A 23,148-nucleotide genomic window follows, 5' to 3' on the forward strand; every position below is an offset into this window, starting at 1 on the left:
ACCTCTCGCTGATGTCCTTCACTTCTGGCAGTTTGGAGAACAGCCACTGCTTCTCCTGGGCACCAAGGCACTCGCTCAGCTCCAGGGAGTTCAGGAAATGGTCCACAACTATAGCCAGACTGTTGACATAGGAAGCTTCCGAGGTCACTAACTCGAACTTGGCCTGTGGAAACATGAAGCCGGTGAGCAGGTGGAAGGGCGCCCAGGAGACACCGGGAGGAGAGTAGGTAGGACAGAGCTGTCCATACAGCCTGTCCAGTGCACACACCGGAAGCAGCCAAGTTGTGGGATGAACAAACTGCCCCACACATTACTGACTGTATCCTCGTGGATAACCTTTCCATAATATCCCTTTATCCGGGGCACCTAGAACTTACACAGGTTCTGTGGCCGACTAAAACCAGGTGAAATGCAGACTTGAATTTAGCTAGCCCCGGGACCTGTGTTCACCATAAGTGACCAGGATTAAAGGGATATTATGGAAGCCTACTCATGGATATTGGTTCACCCCACCGATTGTCAGCTCCCACAATGTATGAGTTATGGGGGCAATCACATGTAGCTAGAACATATCATGTAGGACCTCTTGTAGTTTCCTCTCCTGGACAGTCAGTGTATTCAGCAGGCCGCTGCCTCTCACATCCGGGATGTCCTGCCACAGAGAGAAGGTGGACCCTCGGGACGAGCCCTGGGAGCGGAAGGAGCTACTGGGCGACAGGTTGCTCCTCGGACTGGATGATACGTCGTCGTCCTCACTGGTGGTATCTTCCCGCTTCTGCCTCTGGAGCTCCCGGTTAATGGCCACATCGCTGTATTCCTGATACAGGATGGCTGGGGGGAGACAGCGCCAGGGTTACTCTAACAGATATTAGCAGCAGAGGGGAGAGATTATTCCACTATGACCCCCTAACAGCACCCAGTGGTAGATGTGTGGTCTTTGTTTAGTATTTCTATAAGTCCGTGGTGTGGTCACGCTACACGTGTGTATGTGTACAGTTATGTTTTGGCAGCTGCATTTGCAACAGCCTGTACCTTAAGATACATGCAACCTTAAATCTAGCATCTAGCTAAAAAATACAGCCATCATCATCATCAACTCAGAATCTGGACTAAGCAAGGGTGTATCTCTAGGGGAACGTCTGACTTGTGTTCCAGCTCTCGCACTGTCCTGACCTACCTCTACCAGCGCAAGGGACTGCAGGTGTAAGATACGACTCCAATTACACGTGTAAGTTGTGTTCACACGAGCAGAGGCTTCAGGGGTAAGCACTACATGTACTGTAGTGAGGACAGGCCGTGATCACACCATGGCTCGTGTTTACCCTTGTGTGGAGATAGTCTTAAGGTAACCTAGAAGAAATAAAGGCTACAGGGGCACATACTTCACCTGAGGTGGGGGAGATCTACTGCAAATTAGGGATTGGTCATTGATTGTTTTGTAAAAAAATCAATGTTTAGCGGTCGATAACAAGTGTTTTGTGTTTTTCCACCATCAGAGGCGAGAGACCGATGGTTTCCCACCATCAATGGTCATGTCTCGATAGCAAAATTGATTGCAAAGGAAATGTTTTGGGCATCGATTTCCCATCCCCACTACAAATTCCAGCATGCCTGAGAAGGGGGAGTGGTCACACTGTGTTATGCCACATCGCCAGGTTGGCATGCCCTGTGCTTCCAATGGCCGTTCCATGCCCCCTACCCTGCAAAGACCCCTTCAATTAGACAGACAGAAACAACTGTCCTGAATGTGATGGCAGACAGCCCCCTGAAACCAGGACAGGTGTGAGGCTGTAACTTGTATAACCTGACCCAATGCTCATTTCCAATGTATAGGCCTAATGTTCTGTGCCACTTCTGACTCTTACCAGCCTAGACCTGCTTAGAGGAGTCCGATCTACGGCCTATCAGACCTTTATTCCCTGGGCCAGATCTCAGATATCGGCTGTATCATTTATAGGGGTTTCCCATTTGGACAACTGTATATTTTTATTGACGGTAGATGGCGTTACACAAATGTATTCTGCGTATACCGTTATATATACCATCTGATACCTTGAGCGGTGTCGTGTGCAAAGGCAATGACAATAAACAGCTTTGCCTGATGATATAAAGACATGACTGAAAAGAACAGTACACAGATCAGGCTATTTGTTTAGTAAGAGTTGCAGGAGGATCTGTATGAAGATGTCTATGGAGGAAACTCCCTTTTATTTGCTGGTGGAGCTTCTACAGACAGGGCTGAGATAAAAGTGTATGTCATGTAATATATGTGTAACACTTACAGCTCAGTAGGAAGCGTGACTGTCTTCTCTGGGACTTGGTGTCACCCGAGGGGTCCTGCGTCTCCTCACAAGGTGACTGTCTCAGCTGGCACTGACCCTCGCTCTCCTCGCTGGGTGGTCTCCCGAGACCCTCTGTGAGTTTGTTCCTGAAGGGGTAAATGAAGCTGGATCAGCCTCCAGCCTCTGTGCAGCCTTTCTGGCACTGGGGGAGGCAGAGAGTGGAGGCTGCGGCCGACGACGAACAATTGAAGGGCAAGTGTTGAAAATTCCTTAAAAACGAGCAAACACAGACTCATTTAATAGTGCACTAAGACAACGAACCGTGAAACAAACAGAAGCCCCAGTAATATGGAAACACACGTGTGTTCCTCTGGATGTGATCTCCTGTATAGTGACAGATGTACAGTTTACTGTCGGTGGTTCCTGAGCTCTCGGTGGGGTTAATCATAGTAACATAGGGCCTAATTCAGACCCAATCAGGTCTGAACTGCGCCGGTGCCGCAGTGCGCTGGCGCATGCCAGACAGCCCACGGCTGTCTCAGCCCTGCGATCGCCTCTGCCTGATTGACAGGCAGAGGCGGTCGCTGTCAATCAGGCAGAGTCGATCGCTGGGTGGGAGGGGGCGGGCCAGCGACGTTTGGCCGCCGTTTAGGGGGCGCGGTCCGGGCAATGCAGACGTGCCCGTACCATTGTGGTGGCCGGCAGCGGCGGCTGCGTGATGTCACACGCAGCTGCTGTGACCCTCACAGCGATGAGTAGCTCCTACCAGCGCGCAGGAGCTGCGCTGGCTGGGAGCTACTCCGAAAGTACAAAAGCATCGCCGCTGTGTGATGCTTTTGTACTTGTGCGCCGGGGCAGGGCCTGACATGCGGGGAGGACTAGCCCTGTGCAGGGCCTGACATGTGGGGTGTACTAGTCCTGTGCTGGGCCTGACATGTGGGGCGGACTAGTCCTGTGCTGGGCCTGACATGCGGGGTGTACTAGTCCTGTGCTGGGCCTGACATGTGGGGAGGACTAGTCCTGTGCTGGGCCTGACATGTGGGGCGGACTAGTCCTGTGCTGGGCCTGACATGCGGGGTGTACTAGTCCTGTGCTGGGCCTGACATGTGGGGAGGACTAGTCCTGTGCTGGGCCTGACATGTGGGGTGTACTAGTCCTGTGCTGAGCCTGACATGTGGGGTGTACTAGTCCTGTGCTGGGCCTGACATGTGGGGCGGACTAGTCCTGTGCTGGGCCTGACATGCGGGGTGTACTAGTCCTGTGCTGAGCCTGACATGTGGGGTGTACTAGTCCTGTGCTGAGCCTGACATGTGGGGTGTACTAGTCCTGTGCTGGGCCTGACATGTGGGGTGTACTAGTCCTATGCTGGGCCTGACATGCGGGGTGTACTAGTCCTGTGCTGGGCCTGACATGTGGGGTGTACTAGTCCTGTGCTGAGCCTGACATGTGGGGTGTACTAGTCCTGTGCTGAGCCTGACATGTGGGGTGTACTAGTCCTGTGCTGGGCCTGACATGTGGGGCGGACTAGTCCTGTGCTGGGCCTGACATGCGGGGTGTACTAGTCCTGTGCTGAGCCTGACATGTGGGGTGTACTAGTCCTGTGCTGAGCCTGACATGTGGGGTGTACTAGTCCTGTGCTGGGCCTGACATGTGGGGTGTACTAGCCCTGTGCTGAGCCTGACATGCGGGGAGGACTAGTCCTGTGCTGGGCCTGACATGCGGGGAGGACTAGTCCTGTGCTGGGCCTGACATGTGGGGTGTACTAGTCCTGTGCTGGGCCTGACATGCGGGGAGGACTAGTCCTGTGCTGAGCCTGACATGCGGGGTGTACTAGTCCTGTGCTGAGCCTGACATGCGGGGGTGTACTAGTCCTGTGCTGGGCCTGACATGCGGGGAGGACTGGTCCTGTGCTGGGCCTGACATGCGGGGTGTACTAGTCCTGTGCTGAGCCTGACATGCGGGGAGGACTAGTCCTGTGCTGGGCCTGACATGTGGGGTGTACTAGTCCTGTGCTGGGCCTGACATGCGGGGTGTACTAGTCCTGTGCTGGGCATGACATGCGAGGAGGACTAGTCCTGTGCTGGGCCTGACATGCGGGGTGTACTAGTCCTGTGCTGGGCCTGACATGTGGGGTGTACTAGTCCTGTGCTGGGCATGACATGCGAGGAGGACTAGCCCTGTGCTGGGCCTGACATGCGGGGTGACTAGTCCTGTGCTGGGCATGACATGCGAGGAGGACTAGTCCTGTGCTGGGCCTGACATGCGGGGTGTACTAGTCCTGTGCTGGGCCTGACATGCGGGGTGACTAGTCCTGTGCTGGGCATGACATGCGAGGAGGACTAGTCCTGTGCTGGGCCTGACATGCGGGGTGTACTAGTCCTGTGCTGGGCATGACATGCGAGGAGGACTAGCCCTGTGCTGGGCCTGACATGCGGGGTGACTAGTCCTGTGCTGGGCATGACATGCGAGGAGGACTAGCCCTGTGCTGGGCCTGACATGCGGGGGTGTACTAGTCCTGTGCTGGGCCTGACATGCGGGGAGGACTAGTCCTGTGCTGGGCCTGACATGCGGGGAGGACTAGTCCTGTGCTGGGCCTGACATGCGAGGAGGACTAGCCCTGTGCGGGGTCTGACATGCGGGGTGTACTAGTCCTGTGCTGGGCCTGACATGCGGGGAGGACTAGTCCTGTGCTGGGCCTGACATGCGGGGAGGACTAGTCCTGTGCTGGGCCTGACATGTGGGGTGACTAGTCCTGTGCTGGGCCTGACATGCGGAGTGTACTAGTCCTGTGCTGGGCCTGACATGTGGGGTGTACTAGTCCTGTGCTGGGCCTGACATGTGGGGTGTACTAGTCCTGTGCTGGGCCTGACATGTGGGGCGGACTAGTCCTGTGCTGGGCCTGACATGCGGAGTGTACTAGTCCTGTGCTGGGCCTGACATGTGGGGTGTACTAGTCCTGTGCTGGGCCTGACATGCGGGGTGTACTAGTCCTGTGCTGGGCCTGACATGCGGGGAGGACTAGCCCTGTGCTGGGTCTGACGTGTGGGGTGTACTAGTCCTGTGCTGGGCCTGACATGCGGGGTGTACTAGTCCTGTGCTGGGCCTGACATGCGGGGTGACTAGTCCTGTGCTGGGCCTGACATGCGGGGTGACTAGTCCTGTGCTGGGCATGACATGCGGGGTGTACTAGTCCTGTGCTGGGCCTGACATGCGGGGAGGACTAGTCCTGTGCTGGGCCTGACATGTGGGGTGTACTAGTCCTGTGCTGGGCCTGACATGCGGGGTGTACTAGTCCTGTGCTGGGCCTGACATGCGGGGTGACTAGTCCTGTGCTGGGCATGACATGCGGGGTGTACTAGTCCTGTGCTGGGCCTGACATGCGGGGAGGACTAGCCCTGTGCTGGGCCTGACATGCGGGGTGTACTAGTCCTGTGCTGGGACTGACATGTGGGGTGTACTAGTCCTGTGCTGGGCCTGACATGTGGGGTGTACTAGTCCTGTGCTGGGCCTGACATGCGGGGAGGACTAGTCCTGTGCTGGGCCTGACATGTGGGGTGTACTAGTCCTGTGCTGGGCCTGACATGCGGGGTGACTAGTCCTGTGCTGGGCATGACATGCGGGGTGTACTAGTCCTGTGCTGGGCCTGACATGCGGGGTGACTAGTCCTGTGCTGGGCATGACATGTGGGGTGTACTAGTCCTGTGCTGGGCCTGACATGCGGGGAGGACTAGCCCTGTGCTGGGCCTGACATGCGGGGCGGACTAGCCCTGTGCTGGGCCTGACATGCGGGGTGTACTAGTCCTGTGCTGGGCCTGACATGTGGGGTGTACTAGTCCTGTGCTGGGTCTGACATGCGGGGTGTACTAGTCCTGTGCTGGGCCTGACATGCGGGGTGTACTAGTCCTGTGCTGGGCCTGACATGCGGGGTGTACTAGTCCTGTGCTGGGCCTGACATGCGGGGTGTACTAGTCCTGTGCTGGGCCTGACATGCGGGGTGACTAGTCCTGTGCTGGGCCTGACATGCGGGGTGACTAGTCCTGTGCTGGGCATGACATGCGAGGAGGACTAGTCCTGTGCTGGGCCTGACATGCGGGGTGTACTAGCCCTGTGCTGGGCCTGACATGCGGGGAGGACTAGTCCTGTGCTGGGCCTGACATGCGGGGTGACTAGCCCTGTGCTGGGCCTGACATGCGGGGTGACTAGTCCTGTGCTGGGCCTGACATGTGGGGTGTATTAGCCCTGTGCTGGGTCTGACATGCGGGGTGTACTAGTCCTGTGCTGGGCCTGACATGCGGGGTGTACTAGTCCTGTGCTGGGCCTGACATGCGGGGAGGACTAGCCCTGTGCTGGGTCTGACATGCGGGGTGTACTAGTCCTGTGCTGGGCCTGACATGCGGGGTGTACTAGTCCTGTGCTGGGCCTGACATGCGGGGAGGACTAGCCCTGTGCTGGGTCTGACATGCGGGGTGTACTAGTCCTGTGCTGGGCCTGACATGTGGGGTGGACTAGTCCTGTGCTGGGCCTGACATGTGGGGTGTACTAGTCCTGTGCTGGGCCTGACATGCGGGGTGTACTAGTCCTGTGCTGGACCTGACATGCGGGGAGGACTAGCCCTGTGCTGGGCCTGACATGCGGGGTGACTAGTCCTGTGCTGGGCCTGACATGCGGGGTGTACTAGTCCTGTGCTGGACCTGACATGCGGGGTGGACTAGTCCTGTGCTGGACCTGACATGCGGGGTGGACTAGTCCTGTGCTGGGCCTGACATGCGGGGTGTACTAGTCCTGTGCTGGACCTGACATGCGGGGAGGACTAGCCCTGTGCTGGGCCTGACATGCGGGGTGACTAGCCCTGTGCTGGGCCTGACATGTGGGGAGGACTAGTCCTGTGCTGGGCCTGACATGCGGGGTGACTAGTCCTGTGCTGGGCCTGACATGCGGGGTGACTAGTCCTGTGCTGGGCCTGACATGTGGGGTGTACTAGCCCTGTGCTGGGCCTGACATGCGGGGTGTACTAGCCCTGTGCTGGGCCTTTCATGCGGGGTGTACTTGTCATGAACCGGTCTCTCACCTCTGCGGGTTCTGGGGTTCGTCCGTTGCCAGTGCGGTTGCTCGCGGTGCTGTGCGCCCGTATGGTGACGCGGCGTGATCAGTGGCACAGGTAATGCAGAGTCTGGGAACTGGGAGTGCGGGGACCAGATGGCCTAAGGCACTGCGGTGTGTCTGCTGTATAGGAGGCGGCCATGTTGGAGACCAAATAGGTAATACAGAGCACTTGTGAAAACACCTGTGGGCAGGTGTAAGCCAATCCCGTGCTTGTGCTGCCTTTAAGTAGGCTGGGATTATGTTACTCTGGGCCAGTGCTTTGTTGTATCAACGCTGTGCTCTAGCTCTGAGCTCTCTCCGTGCATTCCTGTGTGATTCCCGTGGTCCAGATATCGCCTCCGTTCCCAGAGGTCCGTCTGCAGCCTTCACTGCTAAAGATCCACCGGCTCTCCGCTGTGCTGTCAGTTAATTGCACACCTACTGGATACAGTTGGATTCCCAGAGTCTTGCATGAGGTTACCTTGTCTGCCTGCCTTCAACCATACAAAGTTTGGAGGATTCCACTACCCTCAGCTGTTTGTTTGTTCTACTCTGCATTTAACCCGTTCATCACCTTGTCATCTGCTACAGTTTTCACAGTGATCTCCGGAACCCGCAAGTAACCCAATTCAGTACTTTTATTTTCTATGTTACCATAACAAGGATAATTCTTCACAGCCTCTCAGTTAACTCTCAAAACTTCATTGCAAATCCTTACAGTTATTTCTTCATGTCTGCATTACCCAGTTAAACACATTCTGCCGTTCAGCACCAAAGCTTGTTTATATTTGGACAATTCAACATTTATTCTTCAGCTTGTTTTATATACAGTTCCATGAACATTTCTTTTATTTGTTGTTGAGATTTATCCTGCATATTATTTCTGCCATTCCTGCAATACTTCAGTATAATATGATGATTAACAACTTGTCATTTAACTCTTTACTGAATTGTTATTTTTAATAAATATATGAAACGGAACTTTCTTCGTCCTCCCTGCTTTCTTCATACCCCAGCACCTACACCTGTGGTTGGTCCCGGGTTAACGGATTCACAAAAACACCCGGACCTGACAGTAAGCACTGGCCACATGAATCCGTCAAGTGACCAATTCACAGGAGGCGGTGCTACGTCAGATATCCTTTCCCGTCTGGAAAACCAGGAGTCTATACAGACACAAATAGTGCAGTTTATGCAAACTATGGCAGACCGTTTAGAGACTCTTCATATGGCTATTAAAACGTCTCAAGTCCAGATTCCAACTCCGGTTGTCCCAGTTACCACTACAGCTTCTCCTGTGATGCTGCCTACGTCCCGCTTGCAGTTACTCTCTCCGAGTAAGTTTGACGGAACTCCAAAACTTTGCAGAGGATTCCTGAATCAATGCGAGATCCAGTTCGAACTGTTGTCCGCCAGTTTCCCATCAGCTCGTTCTAAGGTTGCATATATTATTGCCCTCCTCTCCGGTCAGGCTCTGGAGTGGGCATCACCATTATGGGAAAGAGGTGATCCTATCCTCTCTAATTACAAGGAGTTCGTATCATCCTTCCGGAGAATCTTTGACGAACCAGGCAGGACCACCTCAGCATCTTTGGAGATTCTCCGTCTACGTCAAGGTTTACGTCCTGTCAGTCAATATATTATTCAGTTTCGCACGTTGTCTTCAGAGTTAAACTGGAATGAGGAGGCCCTGATCGACGCGTTTTGGAATGGACTTTCAGAGAGAATCAAGGATGATTTAACTATCCGGGATGTGCCAACTAAACTGGATGAATTGATTTCTCTCTGTAACAAACTTGACCTACGCTACAGGGAGCGATGTTTAGAGAAATCCAGGGCAGAGCGATCCAGTCCACGTTATCATCCTAGGCCTCGACAAGATTCTTCATCACAGTCTCCGGTAACGACAGAGGAACCTATGCAGATTGGGCGCTCTCGCCTCACAGAGGAGGAACGACTTCGTCGTCGACAGGGTAACCTCTGCATGTACTGTGGGTCCTCCGAACATTTAGTTAAATTCTGCAAACACCGACCGGGAAACTCTCACTCCTAGCTTATTCAAGAGAGGTTAAGCTAGGAGTTACTTTAGAATCACGTTCTGGGAAAGAGCCAACCTTGTCTATTCAATTAGAAGTTCCAAGTTCTACAGTGAAAGTTTCAGCTCTCCTAGATTCCGGGGCAGCCGAGAACTTCATCTCCTCAGCCTTTGTCTTACGGTTTAAAGTTCAAACCATGCCTCTGGAAGCAGCAGTTGCTGTTACAGCAGTGGATGGAAGTCGAATTCCAGATGGTATAATTACTCATCGAACCGTATGTCTCAAGATGAAAGTTGGTGTGCTCCATTCCGGATACATCTCCTTCTACGTGATTCCCAAAGCCTCTCAAGATGTGATACTTGGTTTACCTTGGCTGCAGAAACATAATCCTCAACTTAATTGGCAAACCATGGAAGTCCTTTCGTGGGGTAAATTTTGTACCAAGGACTGTTTAGCCTCAATTGTACCTCTCCGGTCAATTAGCCTTCCCGACCTACCTCCGGTGTATCAATCCTTTGCGGATGTTTTCAGTAAACAAGCAGCAGACTCTACCTCCTCATCGCGAATGGGACTGCCCAATCGTCCTGGTTCCGGGCAAAACCCCTCCTAGAGGACGAATTTATCCGCTATCCATCCCAGAGACGCAAGCTATGATTATATACAAGAAAATCTAACCAAAGGATTTATCAGACCATCTTCTTCACCTGCAGGAGCCGGATTCTTTTTCGTTAAGAAGAAGGACGGTGGGTTACGACCATGCATAGATTACCGTGGACTCAATGAGATCACTGTGAAAAACAAGTACCCATTACCCTTAATTCCAGAATTATTTGATCGGGTAAAGGGAGCTACTGTGTTTACAAAATTGGATCTCCGAGGGGCCTACAATTTAATCCGCATCCGAGCAGGGGACGAATGGAAGACTGCCTTTAATACCCGGGATGGGCATTACGAATACCTTGTAATGCCTTTTGGTCTTTGTAATGCACCTGCAGTTTTTCAAAGCTATGTGAATGAACTTTTTCGTGATCTTCTCTACAAGTGTCTAGTAGTGTACCTGGATGATATCCTAATATTCTCTAAGGATCTAAAGTCTCACCGTCATCAAGTTAAAGAGGTACTGACACGTCTGAGGAAAAATCAACTTTATTGTAAGTTAGAGAAGTGCACTTTTGAAGTATCTTCCATACCGTTCCTTGATTACATCATTTCTGGATCAGAGCTATGTATGGATCCCGGTAAGGTACAAGCTATCCGAGATTGGTCCACTCCTACAACTCTCAAGGGGATTCAGCGATTTCTTGGCTTTGCTAATTTCTATAGGAGATTCATTAAGAATTATTCTACGTTAGCTGCTCCCATTACAGCCCTAATTTGCAAGGGAGCAAATCCTACGAACTGGTCTTCTGAAGCAATCAAAGCCTTCTCTGATTTAAAGCAAGCCTTTGGGTCAGCACCCATTCTTCGACAGCCCGATTTGAATCGTCCCTTTCTACTAGAGGTGGATGCATCTACAGAAGCAGTAGGAGCTGTGTTGTCACAAGTCTTTGAAGATAAAAAGGTCCATCCCTGCGGATATTTCTCCCGTAAGTTCCTCCTGGCCGAACGTAATTATGCAATCGGTGAGCAAGAATTACTTGCCATCAAGTTGGCATTTGAGGAGTGGAGATACCTTCTAGAAGGAGCACAACATCGCATTACAGTTTATACTGATCATAAGAATCTTCTATATCTGCAGTCAGCTCAGTGCTTGAATCCACGACAAGCTAGATGGGCGCTTTTCTTCACACGATTCAATTTCAAGCTCACCTATCGTCCAGGGTCTCAGAACAAAAAGGCAGATGCCCTTTCTCGGTCCTTTGCTTCTTCTGAATTAAATGATACTACCACGAATCAAGCCATTGTGAATCCTACGTCCTTTTTAATGACTCAAACCTTTCCAGTTCCTCCGCCTGGCAAGACCTTTGTCGCCACAAATCTTCGAAAACGGCTGCTTACCTGGGCTCACTCCTCTTCCTTCATGGGTCATCCTGGGGTTCTAAAGACTCTCAAATTTATTCAACAGTCTTATTGGTGGCCACGTCTCAAAGCCGATGTCCAAGAGTTTATAGCAGCATGTCCTAAATGTGCCCAACATAAGAGTCCAAGAAGTTCTCCACCAGGTTTATTACATCCATTATCCATACCCAAACAACCATGGACTCATATCTCAATGGATTTCGTGACCGATCTACCTCCATTAAAAGGGCGAAATACCATTTGGGTGATAGTGGATCGATTTTCGAAAATGGCACATTTCATTCCATTAACTGGATTACCATCAGCCCCTTTACTAGCCAGATTGTTCATCTCTGAAATCTTCAAGTTGCATGGCCTTCCTCGAGAGATCATCTCTGATCGGGGAACACAGTTTGTGGCCAAGTTCTGGAGGTCTCTTTGTTCATCTTTAAATGTCAAGTTGAATTTTTCTTCTGCATATCATCCTCAGACAGATGGACAAACTGAGAGAGTAAACCAAGACCTTGAAACATTTCTCCGGCTATATATATCGTCCTCACAGGATGACTGGGTTGACTACCTTCCATTGGCAGAATTTGCTCATAATAATCTCTTCCATTCGTCTTCAGAATCTACGCCCTTTTATATTAACTTCGGCTTTCATCCTCGTGTGCCAGAGTTCCATCCATTGCCAGCCCTAGAGGTTCCAGCAGCAGATCAAGAGCTTCAACGTCTATCTAGAATCTGGAGTTGTGTGCGTAAGTCGTTGGTCAAAACTTCAGCTCGTTATAAATCTTTTGCAGATAGAAAACGTAAAGCTGTACCGAATTACAAGGTGGGAGACCAAGTTTGGATTTCTACGCGCAATCTCAGGTTCAAAGTTCCTTCTAAGAAATTTGCTCCCAAGTTTATTGGTCCATTTCCCATTGTAAAGGTACTCAATCCTGTGTCATACAAAGTCAAGTTGCCACCGTCTTTGAGAATTCCTAACGCCTTTCATACATCTTTATTGAAACCTTTGATTCTCAATAAATTCCGTACTACCCAGTCCAAATCTCCTAAAGTTCACTCTTTGCAAGATGAGGAATTTGAAGTTAAAGAGATTGTGGACTCACGTTCCCGATATGGACGTTTACAGTTTTTGGTCGACTGGAAGGGTTACGGTCCGGAGGAGAGATCCTGGGTTTTTTCTGAAGATGTTCATGCTCCAAGACTGGTACAGAAATACTTCTCCAAAAATCCTGATAAGGTTCAAAGGTGTTCGGAGACCACCCTTAGAAGAGGGGGTACTGTCACGAACCGGTCTCTCACCTCTGCGGGTTCTGGGATTCGTCCATTGCCAGTGCGGTTGCTCGCGGTGCTGTGCGCCCGTGTGGGGACGCGGCGTGATCAGTGGCACAGGTAATGCAGAGTCTGGGAACTGGGAGTGCGGGGACCAGATGGCCTAAGGCACTGCGGTGTGTCTGCTGTATAGGAGGCGGCCATGTTGGAGACCAAATAGGTAATACAGAGCACTTGTGAAAACACCTGTGGGCAGGTGTAAGCCAATCCCGTGCTTGTGCTGCCTTTAAGTAGGCTGGGATTATGTTACTCTGGGCCAGTGCTTTGTTGTATCAACGCTGTGCTCTAGCTCTGAGCTCTCTCCGTGCATTCCTGTGTGATTCCCGTGGTCCAGATATCGCCTCCGTTCCCAGAGGTCCGTCTGCAGCCTTCACTGCTAAAGATCCACCGGCTCTCCGCTGTGCTGTCAGTTAATTGCACACCTACTGGAAACAGTTGGATTCCCAGAGTCTTGCATGAGGTTACCTTGTCTGCCTGCCTTCAACCATACAAAGTTTGGAGGATTCCACTACCCTCAGCTGTTCGTTTGTTCTACTCTGCATTTAACCCGTTCATCACCTTGTCATCTGCTACAGTTTTCACAGTGATCTCCGGAACCCGCAAGTAACCCAATTCAGTACTTTTATTTTCTATGTTACCATAACAAGGATAATTCTTCACAGCCTCTCAGTTAACGCTCAAAACTTCATTGCAAATCCTTACAGTTATGTCTTCATGTCTGCATTACCCAGTTAAACACATTCTGCAGTTCAGCATCAAAGCTTGTTTATATTTGGACAATTCAACATTTATTCTTCAGCTTGTTTAATATACAGTTCCATGAACATTTCTTTTATTTGTTGTTGAGATTTATCCTGCATATTATTTCTGCCATTCCTGCAATACTTCAGTATAATATGATGATTAACAACTTGTCATTTAACTCTTTACTGAATTGTTATTTTTAATAAATATATGAAACGGAACTTTCTTCGTCCTCCCTGCTTTCTTCATACCCCAGCACCTACACCTGTGGTTGGTCCCGGGTTAACGGATTCACAAAAACACCCGGACCTGACAGTACTAGCCCTGTGCTGGGCCTGACATGTGGGGTGACTAGCCCTGTGCTGGGCCTGACATGCGGGGTGACTAGTCCTGTGCTGGGCCTGACATGCGGGGTGTACTAGTCCTGTGCTGGGCCTGACAGCGGGAAGGACTAGTCCTGTGCTGGGCCTGACATGCGAGGAGGACTAGTCCTGTGCTGGGCCTGACATGCGGGGTGTACAAGCCCTGTGCTGGGCCTGACATGCGGGGTGTACTAGCCCTGTGCTGGGCCTGACATGCGGGGTGACTAGCCCTGTGCTGGGCCTGACATGTGGGGTGACTAGTCCTGTGCTGGGCCTGACATGCGGGGTGTACTAGTCCTGTGCTGGGCCTGACATGTGGGGTGTACTAGCCCTGTGCTGGGACTGACATGCGGGGTGTACTAGCCCTGTGCTGGGCCTGACATGCGGGGAGGACTAGTCCTGTGCTGGACCTGACATGCGGGGTGGACTAGTCCAGTGCTGGGCCTGACATGCGGGGTGTACTAGTCCTGTGCTGGACCTGACATGCGGGGTGGAACAGTCCTGTGCTGGGCCTGACATGCGGGGTGTACTAGTCCTGTGCTGGGTCTGACATGCGGGGTGTACTAGTCCTGTGCTGGGCCTGACATGCGGGGAGGACTAGTCCTGTGCTGGACCTGACATGCGGGGTGGACTAGTCCTGTGCTGGGCCTGACATGTGGGGTGTACTAGTCCTGTGCTGGGCCTAACATGCGGGGTGTACTAGCCCTGTGCTGGGTCTGACATGTGGGGTGTACTAGCCCTGTGCTGGGCCTGACATGCGGGGAGGACTAGTCCTGTGCTGGGCCTGACATGTGGGGTGTACTAGTCCTGTGCTGGGCCTGACATGCATGGTGTACTAGTCCTGTGCTGGGCCTGACATGCGGGGAGGACTTGCCCTGTGCTGGGCCTGACATGCGGGGATGACTAGTCCTGTGCTGGGCCTGACATGCGGGGTGACTAGCCCTGTGCTGGGCCTGACATGCGGGGAGGACTGGTCCTGTGCTGGGTCTGACATGCGGGGAGGACTAGTGCTGTGCTGGGCCTGACATGCGGGGAGGACTAGCCCTGTGCTGGGCCTGACATGCGGGGTGTACTAGTCCTGTGCTGGGTCTGACATGCGGGGAGGACTAGTCCTGTGCTGGGCCTGACATGTGGGGTGGACTAGTCCTGTGCTGGGCCTGACATGTGGGGTGGACTAGTCCTGTGCTGGGCCTGACATGTGGGGTGGACTAGTCCTGTGCTGGGCCTGACATGTGGGGTGGACTAGTCCTGTGCTGGGCCTGACATGCGGGGAGGACTAGTCCTGTGCTGGGCCTGACATGTGGGGTGGACTAGTCCTGTGCTGGGCCTGACATGTGGGGTGGACTAGTCCTGTGCTGGGCCTGACATGTGGGGTGTACTAGTCCTGTGCTGGGCCTGACATGTGGGGTGTACTAGTCCTGTGCTGGGCCTGACATGCGGTGTGTACTAGCCCTGTGCTGGGCCTGACATGCGGGGTGTACTAGTCCTGTGCTGGGCCTGACATGCGGGGTGTACTAGTCCTGTGCTGGGCCTGACATGCGGGGATGACTAGTCCTGTGCTGGGCCTGACATGCGGGGTGACTAGCCCTGTGCTGGGCCTGACATGCGGGGAGGACTGGTCCTGTGCTGGGCCTGACATGCGGGGTGACTAGCCCTGTGCTGGGCCTGAGATGCGGGGAGGACTAGTCCTGTGCTGGGCCTGACATGTGGGGTGTACTAGTCCTGTGCTGGGCCTGACATGCGGGGTGTACTAGTCCTGTGCTGGGCCTGACATGGGGGGATGACTAGTCCTGTGCTGGGCCTGACATGCGGGGTGACTAGCCCTGTGCTGGGCCTGACATGCGGGGAGGACTGGTCCAGTGCTGGGCCTGACATGCGGGGTGTACTAGTCCTGTGCTGGGTCTGACATGCGGGGAGGACTAGTCCTGTGCTGGGCCTGATATTTGGGGTGGACTAGTCCTGTGCTGGGTCTGACATGCGGGGTGTACTAGTCCTGTGCTGGGCCTGATATGTGGGGAGGACTAGTCCTGTGCTGGGCCTGACATGCGGGGAGGACTAGTCCTGTGCTGGATCTGACATGCGGGGTGGACTAGTCCTGTGCTGGGCCTGACATGTGGGGTGTACTAGTCCTGTGCTGGGCCTGACATGTGGGGTGTACTAGCCCTGTGCTGGGTCTGACATGTGGGTTGTACTAGCCCTGTGCTGGGCCTGACATGCGGGGAGGACTAGTCCTGTGCTGGGCCTGACATGTGGGGTGTACTAGTCCTGTGCTGGGCCTGACATGCGGGGAGGACTAGCCCTGTGCTGGGCCTGACATGTGGGGTGTACTAGTCCTGTGCTGGGCCTGACATGCGGGGAGGACTAGCCCTGTGCTGGGCCTGACATGCGGGGTGTACTAGTCCTGTGCTGGGCCTGACATGCGGGGAGGACTAGCCCTGTGCTGGGCCTGACATGCGGGGTGTACTAGTCCTGTGCTGGGCCTGACATGCGGGGAGGGCTAGTCCTGTGCTGGGCCTGACATGTGGGGTGTACTAGTCCTGTGCTGGGCCTGACATGCATGGTGTACTAGTCCTGTGCTGGGCCTGACATGCGGGGTGTACTAGCCCTGTGCTGGGTCTGACATGTGGGGTGTACTAGCCCTGTGCTGGGCCTGACATGCGGGGAGGACTAGTCCTGTGCTGGGCCTGACATGTGGGGTGTACTAGTCCTGTGCTGGGCCTGACATGCATGGTGTACTAGTCCTGTGCTGGGCCTGACATGCGGGGAGGACTTGCCCTGTGCTGGGCCTGACATGCGGGGATGACTAGTCCTGTGCTGGGCCTGACATGCGGGGTGACTAGCCCTGTGCTGGGCCTGACATGCGGGGAGGACTGGTCCTGTGCTGGGTCTGACATGCGGGGAGGACTAGTGCTGTGCTGGGCCTGACATGCGGGGAGGACTAGCCCTGTGCTGGGCCTGACATGCGGGGTGTACTAGTCCTGTGCTGGGTCTGACATGCGGGGAGGACTAGTCCTGTGCTGGGCCTGACATGTGGGGTGGACTAGTCCTGTGCTGGGCCTGACATGTGGGGTGGACTAGTCCTGTGCTGGGCCTGACATGTGGGGTGGACTAGTCCTGTGCTGGGCCTGACATGTGGGGTGGACTAGTCCTGTGCTGGGCCTGACATGCGGGGAGGACTAGTCCTGTGCTGGGCCTGACATGTGGGGTGGACTAGTCCTGTGCTGGGCCTGACATGTGGGGTGGACTAGTCCTGTGCTGGGCCTGACATGTGGGGTGTACTAGTCCTGTGCTGGGCCTGACATGTGGGGTGTACTAGTCCTGTGCTGGGCCTGACATGCGGTGTGTACTAGCCCTGTGCTGGGCCTGACATGCGGGGTGTACTAGTCCTGTGCTGGGCCTGACATGCGGGGTGTACTAGTCCTGTGCTGGGCCTGACATGCGGGGATGACTAGTCCTGTGCTGGGCCTGACATGCGGGGTGACTAGCCCTGTGCTGGGCCTGACATGCGGGGAGGACTGGTCCTGTGCTGGGCCTGACATGCGGGGTGACTAGCCCTGTGCTGGGCCTGAGATGCGGGGAGGACTAGTCCTGTGCTGGGCCTGACATGTGGGGTGTACTAGTCCTGTGCTGGGCCTGACATGCGGGGTGTACTAGTCCTGTGCTGGGCCTGACATGGGGGGATGACTAGTCCTGTGCTGGGCCTGACATGCGGGGTGACTAGCCCTGTGCTGGGCCTGACATGCGGGGAGGACTGGTCCAGTGCTGGGCCTGACATGCGGGGTGTACTAGTCCTGTGCTGGGTCTGACATGCGGGGAGGACTAGTCCTGTGCTGGGCCTGATATTTGGGGTGGACTAGTCCTGTGCTGGGTCTGACATGCGGGGTGTACTAGTCCTGTGCTGGGCCTGATATGTGGGGAGGACTAGTCCTGTGCTGGGCCTGACATGCGGGGAGGACTAGTCCTGTGCTGGATCTGACATGCGGGGTGGACTAGTCCTGTGCTGGGCCTGACATGTGGGGTGTACTAGTCCTGTGCTGGGCCTGACATGTGGGGTGTACTAGCCCTGTGCTGGGTCTGACATGTGGGTTGTACTAGCCCTGTGCTGGGCCTGACATGCGGGGAGGACTAGTCCTGTGCTGGGCCTGACATGTGGGGTGTACTAGTCCTGTGCTGGGCCTGACATGCGGGGAGGACTAGCCCTGTGCTGGGCCTGACATGTGGGGTGTACTAGTCCTGTGCTGGGCCTGACATGCGGGGAGGACTAGCCCTGTGCTGGGCCTGACATGCGGGGTGTACTAGTCCTGTGCTGGGCCTGACATGCGGGGAGGACTAGCCCTGTGCTGGGCCTGACATGCGGGGTGTACTAGTCCTGTGCTGGGCCTGACATGCGGGGAGGGCTAGTCCTGTGCTGGGCCTGACATGTGGGGTGTACTAGTCCTGTGCTGGGCCTGACATGCATGGTGTACTAGTCCTGTGCTGGGCCTGACATGCGGGGAGGACTAGCCCTGTGCTGGGCCTGACATGCGGGGTGTACTAGCCCTGTGCTGGGCCTGACATGTGGGGTGTACTAGCCCTGTGCTGGGCCTGACATGCGGGGAGGACTAGCCCTGTGCTGGGCCTGACATGCGGGGTGTACTAGTCCTGTGCTGGGCCTGACATGCGGGGAGGACTAGTCCTGTGCTGGGCCTGACATGTGGGGTGTACTAGTCCTGTGCTGGGCCTGACATGCATGGTGTACTAGTCCTGTGCTGGGCCTGACATGCGGGGAGGACTAGCCCTGTGCTGGGCCTGACATGTGGGGTGTACTAGCCCTGTGCTGGGCCTGACATGCGGGGAGGACTAGTCCTGTGCTGGGCCTGACATGCGGGGAGGACTAGTCCTGTGCTGGGCCTGACATGTGGGGTGTACTAGTCCTGTGCTGGGCCTGACATGCGGGGAGGACTAGTCCTGTGCTGGGCCTGACATGCGGGGAGGACTAGTCCTGTGCTGGGCCTGACATGCGGGGTGTACTAGTCCTGTGCTGGGTCTGACATGCGGGGAGGACTAGTCCTGTGCTGGGCCTGACATGTGGGGTGGACTAGTCCTGTGCTGGGCCTGACATGCGTGGTGACTAGTGCTGTGCTGGGCCTGACATGCGGGGTGTACTAGTCCTGTGCTGGGCCTGACATGTGGGGTGGACTAGTCCTGTGCTGGGCCTGACATGTGGGGTGGACTAGTCCTGTGCTGGGCCTGACATGCGGGGTGGACTAGTCCTGTGCTGGGCCTGACATGTGGGGTGGACTAGTCCTGTGCTGGGCCTGACATGCGGGGGGTACTAGCCCTGTGCTGGGCCTGACATGCGGGGGGTACTAGCCCTGTGCTGGGCCTGACATGTGGGGTGTACTAGTCCTGTGCTGGGCCTGATATGTGGGGTGTACTAGTCCTGTGCTTGGCCTGATATGTGGGGTGGACTAGTCCTGTGCTGGGCCTGACATGCGGGGGTGTACTAGTCCTGTGCTGGGCCTGACATGTGGGGTGGACTAGTCCTGTGCTGGGCCTGACATGTGGGGTGTACTAGTCCTGTGCTGGGCCTGACATGCATGGTGTACTAGTCCTGTGCTGGGCCTGACATGCGGGGAGGACTTGTCCTGTGCTGGGCCTGACATGCGGGGTGTACTAGTCCTGTGCTGGGTCTGACATGCGGGGAGGACTAGTCCTGTGCTGGGCCTGACATGTGGGGTGGACTAGTCCTGTGCTGGGCCTGACATGCGTGGTGACTAGTGCTGTGCTGGGCCTGACATGCGGGGTGTACTAGTCCTGTGCTGGGCCTGACATGTGGGGTGGACTAGTCCTGTGCTGGGCCTGACATGTGGGGTGGACTAGTCCTGTGCTGGGCCTGACATGCGGGGTGGACTAGTCCTGTGCTGGGCCTGACATGTGGGATGGACTAGTCCTGTGCTGGGCCTGACATGTGGGGTGGACTAGTCCTGTGCTGGGCCTGACATGTGGGGTGTACTAGTCCTGTGCTGGGCCTGACATGCGGGGTGTACTAGTCCTGTGCTGGGCCTGACATGTGGGGTGGACTAGTCCTGTGCTGGGCCTGACATGCGGGGGGTACTAGCCCTGTGCTGGGCCTGACATGCGGGGTGTACTAGTCCTGTGCTTGGCCTGATATGTGGGGTGGACTAGTCCTGTGCTGGGCCTGACATGTGGGGTGGACTAGTCCTGTGCTGGGCCTGACATGCGGGGTGACTAGTCCTGTGCTGGGCCTGACATGCGGGGTGACTAGTCCTGTGCTGGGCCTGACATGCGGGGTGTACTAGCCCTGTGCTGGGCCTGACATGCGGGGAGGACTAGCCCTGTGCTGGGCCTGACATGCGGGGTGTACTAGTCCTGTGCTGGGCCTGACATGTGGGGTGGACTAGTCCTGTGCTGGGCCTGACATGCGGGGTTCAACCTGTTAGTGATCTCCTATACTGTGATATTTTAAAACTAATATTAACTGTGTTGAAAGTTTAGCAGTTATGTCCATTTAATGTTTATGTTTTTGGGTGTTTTTTTTTTTCGGGGGGGGGGGGGGGGGGTTTACTGTAGTGCATGATTTACCCTCCGTAACCCTGTATTTCCTTATCCGTTAGGAATTTACCTAGCTTATTCTTAAAAGTAACAACAGAGTCCGCCATTACTACTCTCTCAGGCAGGGAATTCCAAATATATGTATTGTCCTTACTGTGAAGAACCTTTCCATCTCAGGCTGCAAAATCTCCTCTCCTCTAGCCTAAGCTGGTGTCCACGTGTCCTTTGTGTTTATCTTACCAAAAACAAGTCCCCCACTAGCTCTGTGTATTGCCCCCTTATATATTTGTAAATGTTAATCATGTCCCCTCTTAATCTCTGTTTTTCCAGTGTAAACATGCCTAGTCTTGCAAGCCTTTCCTCGCATTCCAGCGTCTCCATCCCCTTAATCAATTTGGTTGCCCGCCTCTGAACCTTTTCTAGTTCCAGGATATCCTTTTTATAGTATGGTGCCCAAAATTGTGCACAGTATTCGAGATGTGGCCTCACGAGGGATATATAATGGGAGTATAACACCTTCGTCCCTTGCATCAATTCCCCGCTTTATGCATGCTAATACCTTGTTTGCCTTCTTTGCTGCACTCCTTCTTTGGGTACTGCTGCTTAGTTTGTTATCTATGTGAACAACTAATTCTTTTTCCAGTACAGAGTCCCCTAGTTTTTCTCCATTTAGTGTGTAAGTGGTATGTTTGTTCTTGCTTCCAAAGTGCATTACCTTCATTTGTCTCTATTAAACCTCATTCTCCATTTTGCTGCCCATGCTTCCAGTTTAAATAAATCGTTATGAAGACACTCAGCATCCCCCTGCAAGTTTATATCCTTACACAGTTTGGGGTCACTTGCAAAAATTGACACCATGCTCTCTAGACCTACCTCTAGATCATTTATGAAAATGTTGAACAATAGTGGTCCAAGTACAGACCCTTGTGGCACACCACTAAGTACTTAGTCCGATTCAAAAATGTTTCATTTACTTCCACTCGCTGCTCCCTTTCATATAACCAATTTCTAACCCAAGTGCATATTGTGGTCCCTAGCCCAAGTTCTCTTAATTTATAAATAAGTCTCATGTGAGGTACTGTATCGAAAGCTTTAGCAAACTCTAAAAAGATTACATCCACCTCCTTTCCCTGATTTAGGTTCACACTAACTGTTTCATAAAAGCCTAATAAGTTAGTTTGACATGATCTGTCCTTCACAAATCCATGTTGGTTCCTATTTAATAACCTTATTGGTTTCAAGGAACTCCTGTATTCTATCCCTTAGTATACCTTCCAGTACTTTACCCACTATAGATGTAAGACTTACTGGTCTATAATTACCCGGTTCAGATTTACTTCCCTTTTTAAATATTGGCACTACTTCCGCTATACGCCAGTCTTTGGGAACCATGCCTGATGTAAGTGAGTCAATGAAAATCAAATATAGGGGCATTGCTAATTCGGAGTGTAGCTCCATGAGAACCCTTGGGTGAATTCCGTCGGGGCCAGGTGATTTATTAATCTTAATATTTTTTAATCGGTCACAGACTACCTCCTCACTTAAATAAGTATTTAGCAGTGGGACATTATCATTGCTGAGGTTATGCGTCAATCCCGCCATCTGGTCCCCTCTTGTGAATACAGATGAGAAAAAAAATGTTTAATATTTCCGCTATGTCAATGTCGTCTTTGATTAAGACGCCCAACTTGTCTTTTAAAGGACCTATACTCTCCTTTCTCTCTATTAGGTGGGTCCTGTCTTAGCTTTGCTCCATACAAGAAGAAAAAAAGGGCTGTATTGTCGGTGCACATAGGGAGCAGTGGATTGATTTCCACTCTACCATAAAACTTAACCTTTATTAGTATCTTCTTAAAATAATGGATTATTTTTATTTAAACTACAAGGTGAGGCGAAACATAGAGGTTAAAATCATTGACATAGACAAACATATAGAGTGCAATGGAATTTAACAGATGTGAATAAAGATTTAAAAATGTGTGTATCGGCGTGCTTTATTCTAATGTCCACAAATAATATTAAAGTATTTATCCTGTGTTAAACCAGCATCCAATTTTTCTTTAATTTATCTCTATTCATATATTTGTAGGTATATATCACATATTCATTTTAAGATCTTAATTGGAAGGAAAAGATATATTAGTTCTTATTGGATCCAAGATCACAGCACTGATGTTAGACACCTTTGAGCAGAATGTAATATTCATAAATGTAGTGAGCGTTATTTAAGTATATAACCTGTTATGAGTATATAACCCTCCTTCTGTGGAATATATGCATATAATAATCATTTATGTGATATTGATAATAACCCGGTGTACACAAATTTATTGTCTCTAGAGGAGAAGCATCCTCATTTATTTAAGACTAGTGACACCCTCTCAACTGATCACATATGCTTGATACACCTGCTGCCAGCGTGTGTTCGGCGTCTTCTCTATGTCCAACTCCTAACACCAAATCGTTATCTAGCTAGCAACAAATTCATTAGATAGAATGGAAGTTAGATATGGATGTGAAATGTAGCTAGATAGTCAGACAACAGCACGAAAGAGAATTATCTATATCATATAGAATACTCAGCACCTAAGTAATAGAATGGAAAAGAATATGTGATTGATGTGATAAACCTGTGGTATAGCTAATCTCATAAGGGTGCAACAAATGTTTCACTTCTAACCTCCTGCATTATTTAAATGAATGTGTAGACACCACTGTTGCCAATAGATAGCAACAATGTCAGTTTAA

General features: G+C 52.7%; 1 protein-coding gene across 1 annotated transcript in view; it reads right to left on the reverse strand.

The window, feature by feature from the left end:
- The window catches only part of ARHGEF19 (Rho guanine nucleotide exchange factor 19), a 127,354-nt gene that overhangs the window by 50,270 nt on the left and 53,936 nt on the right, over window positions 1-23,148 (reverse strand). Inside the window, exons 5-7 of the mRNA XM_063942088.1 lie at window positions 2,283-2,428; window positions 584-831; window positions 3-163 (exon numbers count right to left, since the gene is read on the reverse strand). Of these exons, the coding sequence (XP_063798158.1) occupies window positions 3-163; window positions 584-831; window positions 2,283-2,428 (555 nt within the window). The remainder of the gene's footprint in view (window positions 1-2; window positions 164-583; window positions 832-2,282; window positions 2,429-23,148) is intronic.

This window comes from Pseudophryne corroboree, chromosome 10, assembly GCF_028390025.1.
Source record: "Pseudophryne corroboree isolate aPseCor3 chromosome 10, aPseCor3.hap2, whole genome shotgun sequence".
Taxonomy (NCBI): Eukaryota; Metazoa; Chordata; class Amphibia; order Anura; family Myobatrachidae; genus Pseudophryne; species Pseudophryne corroboree.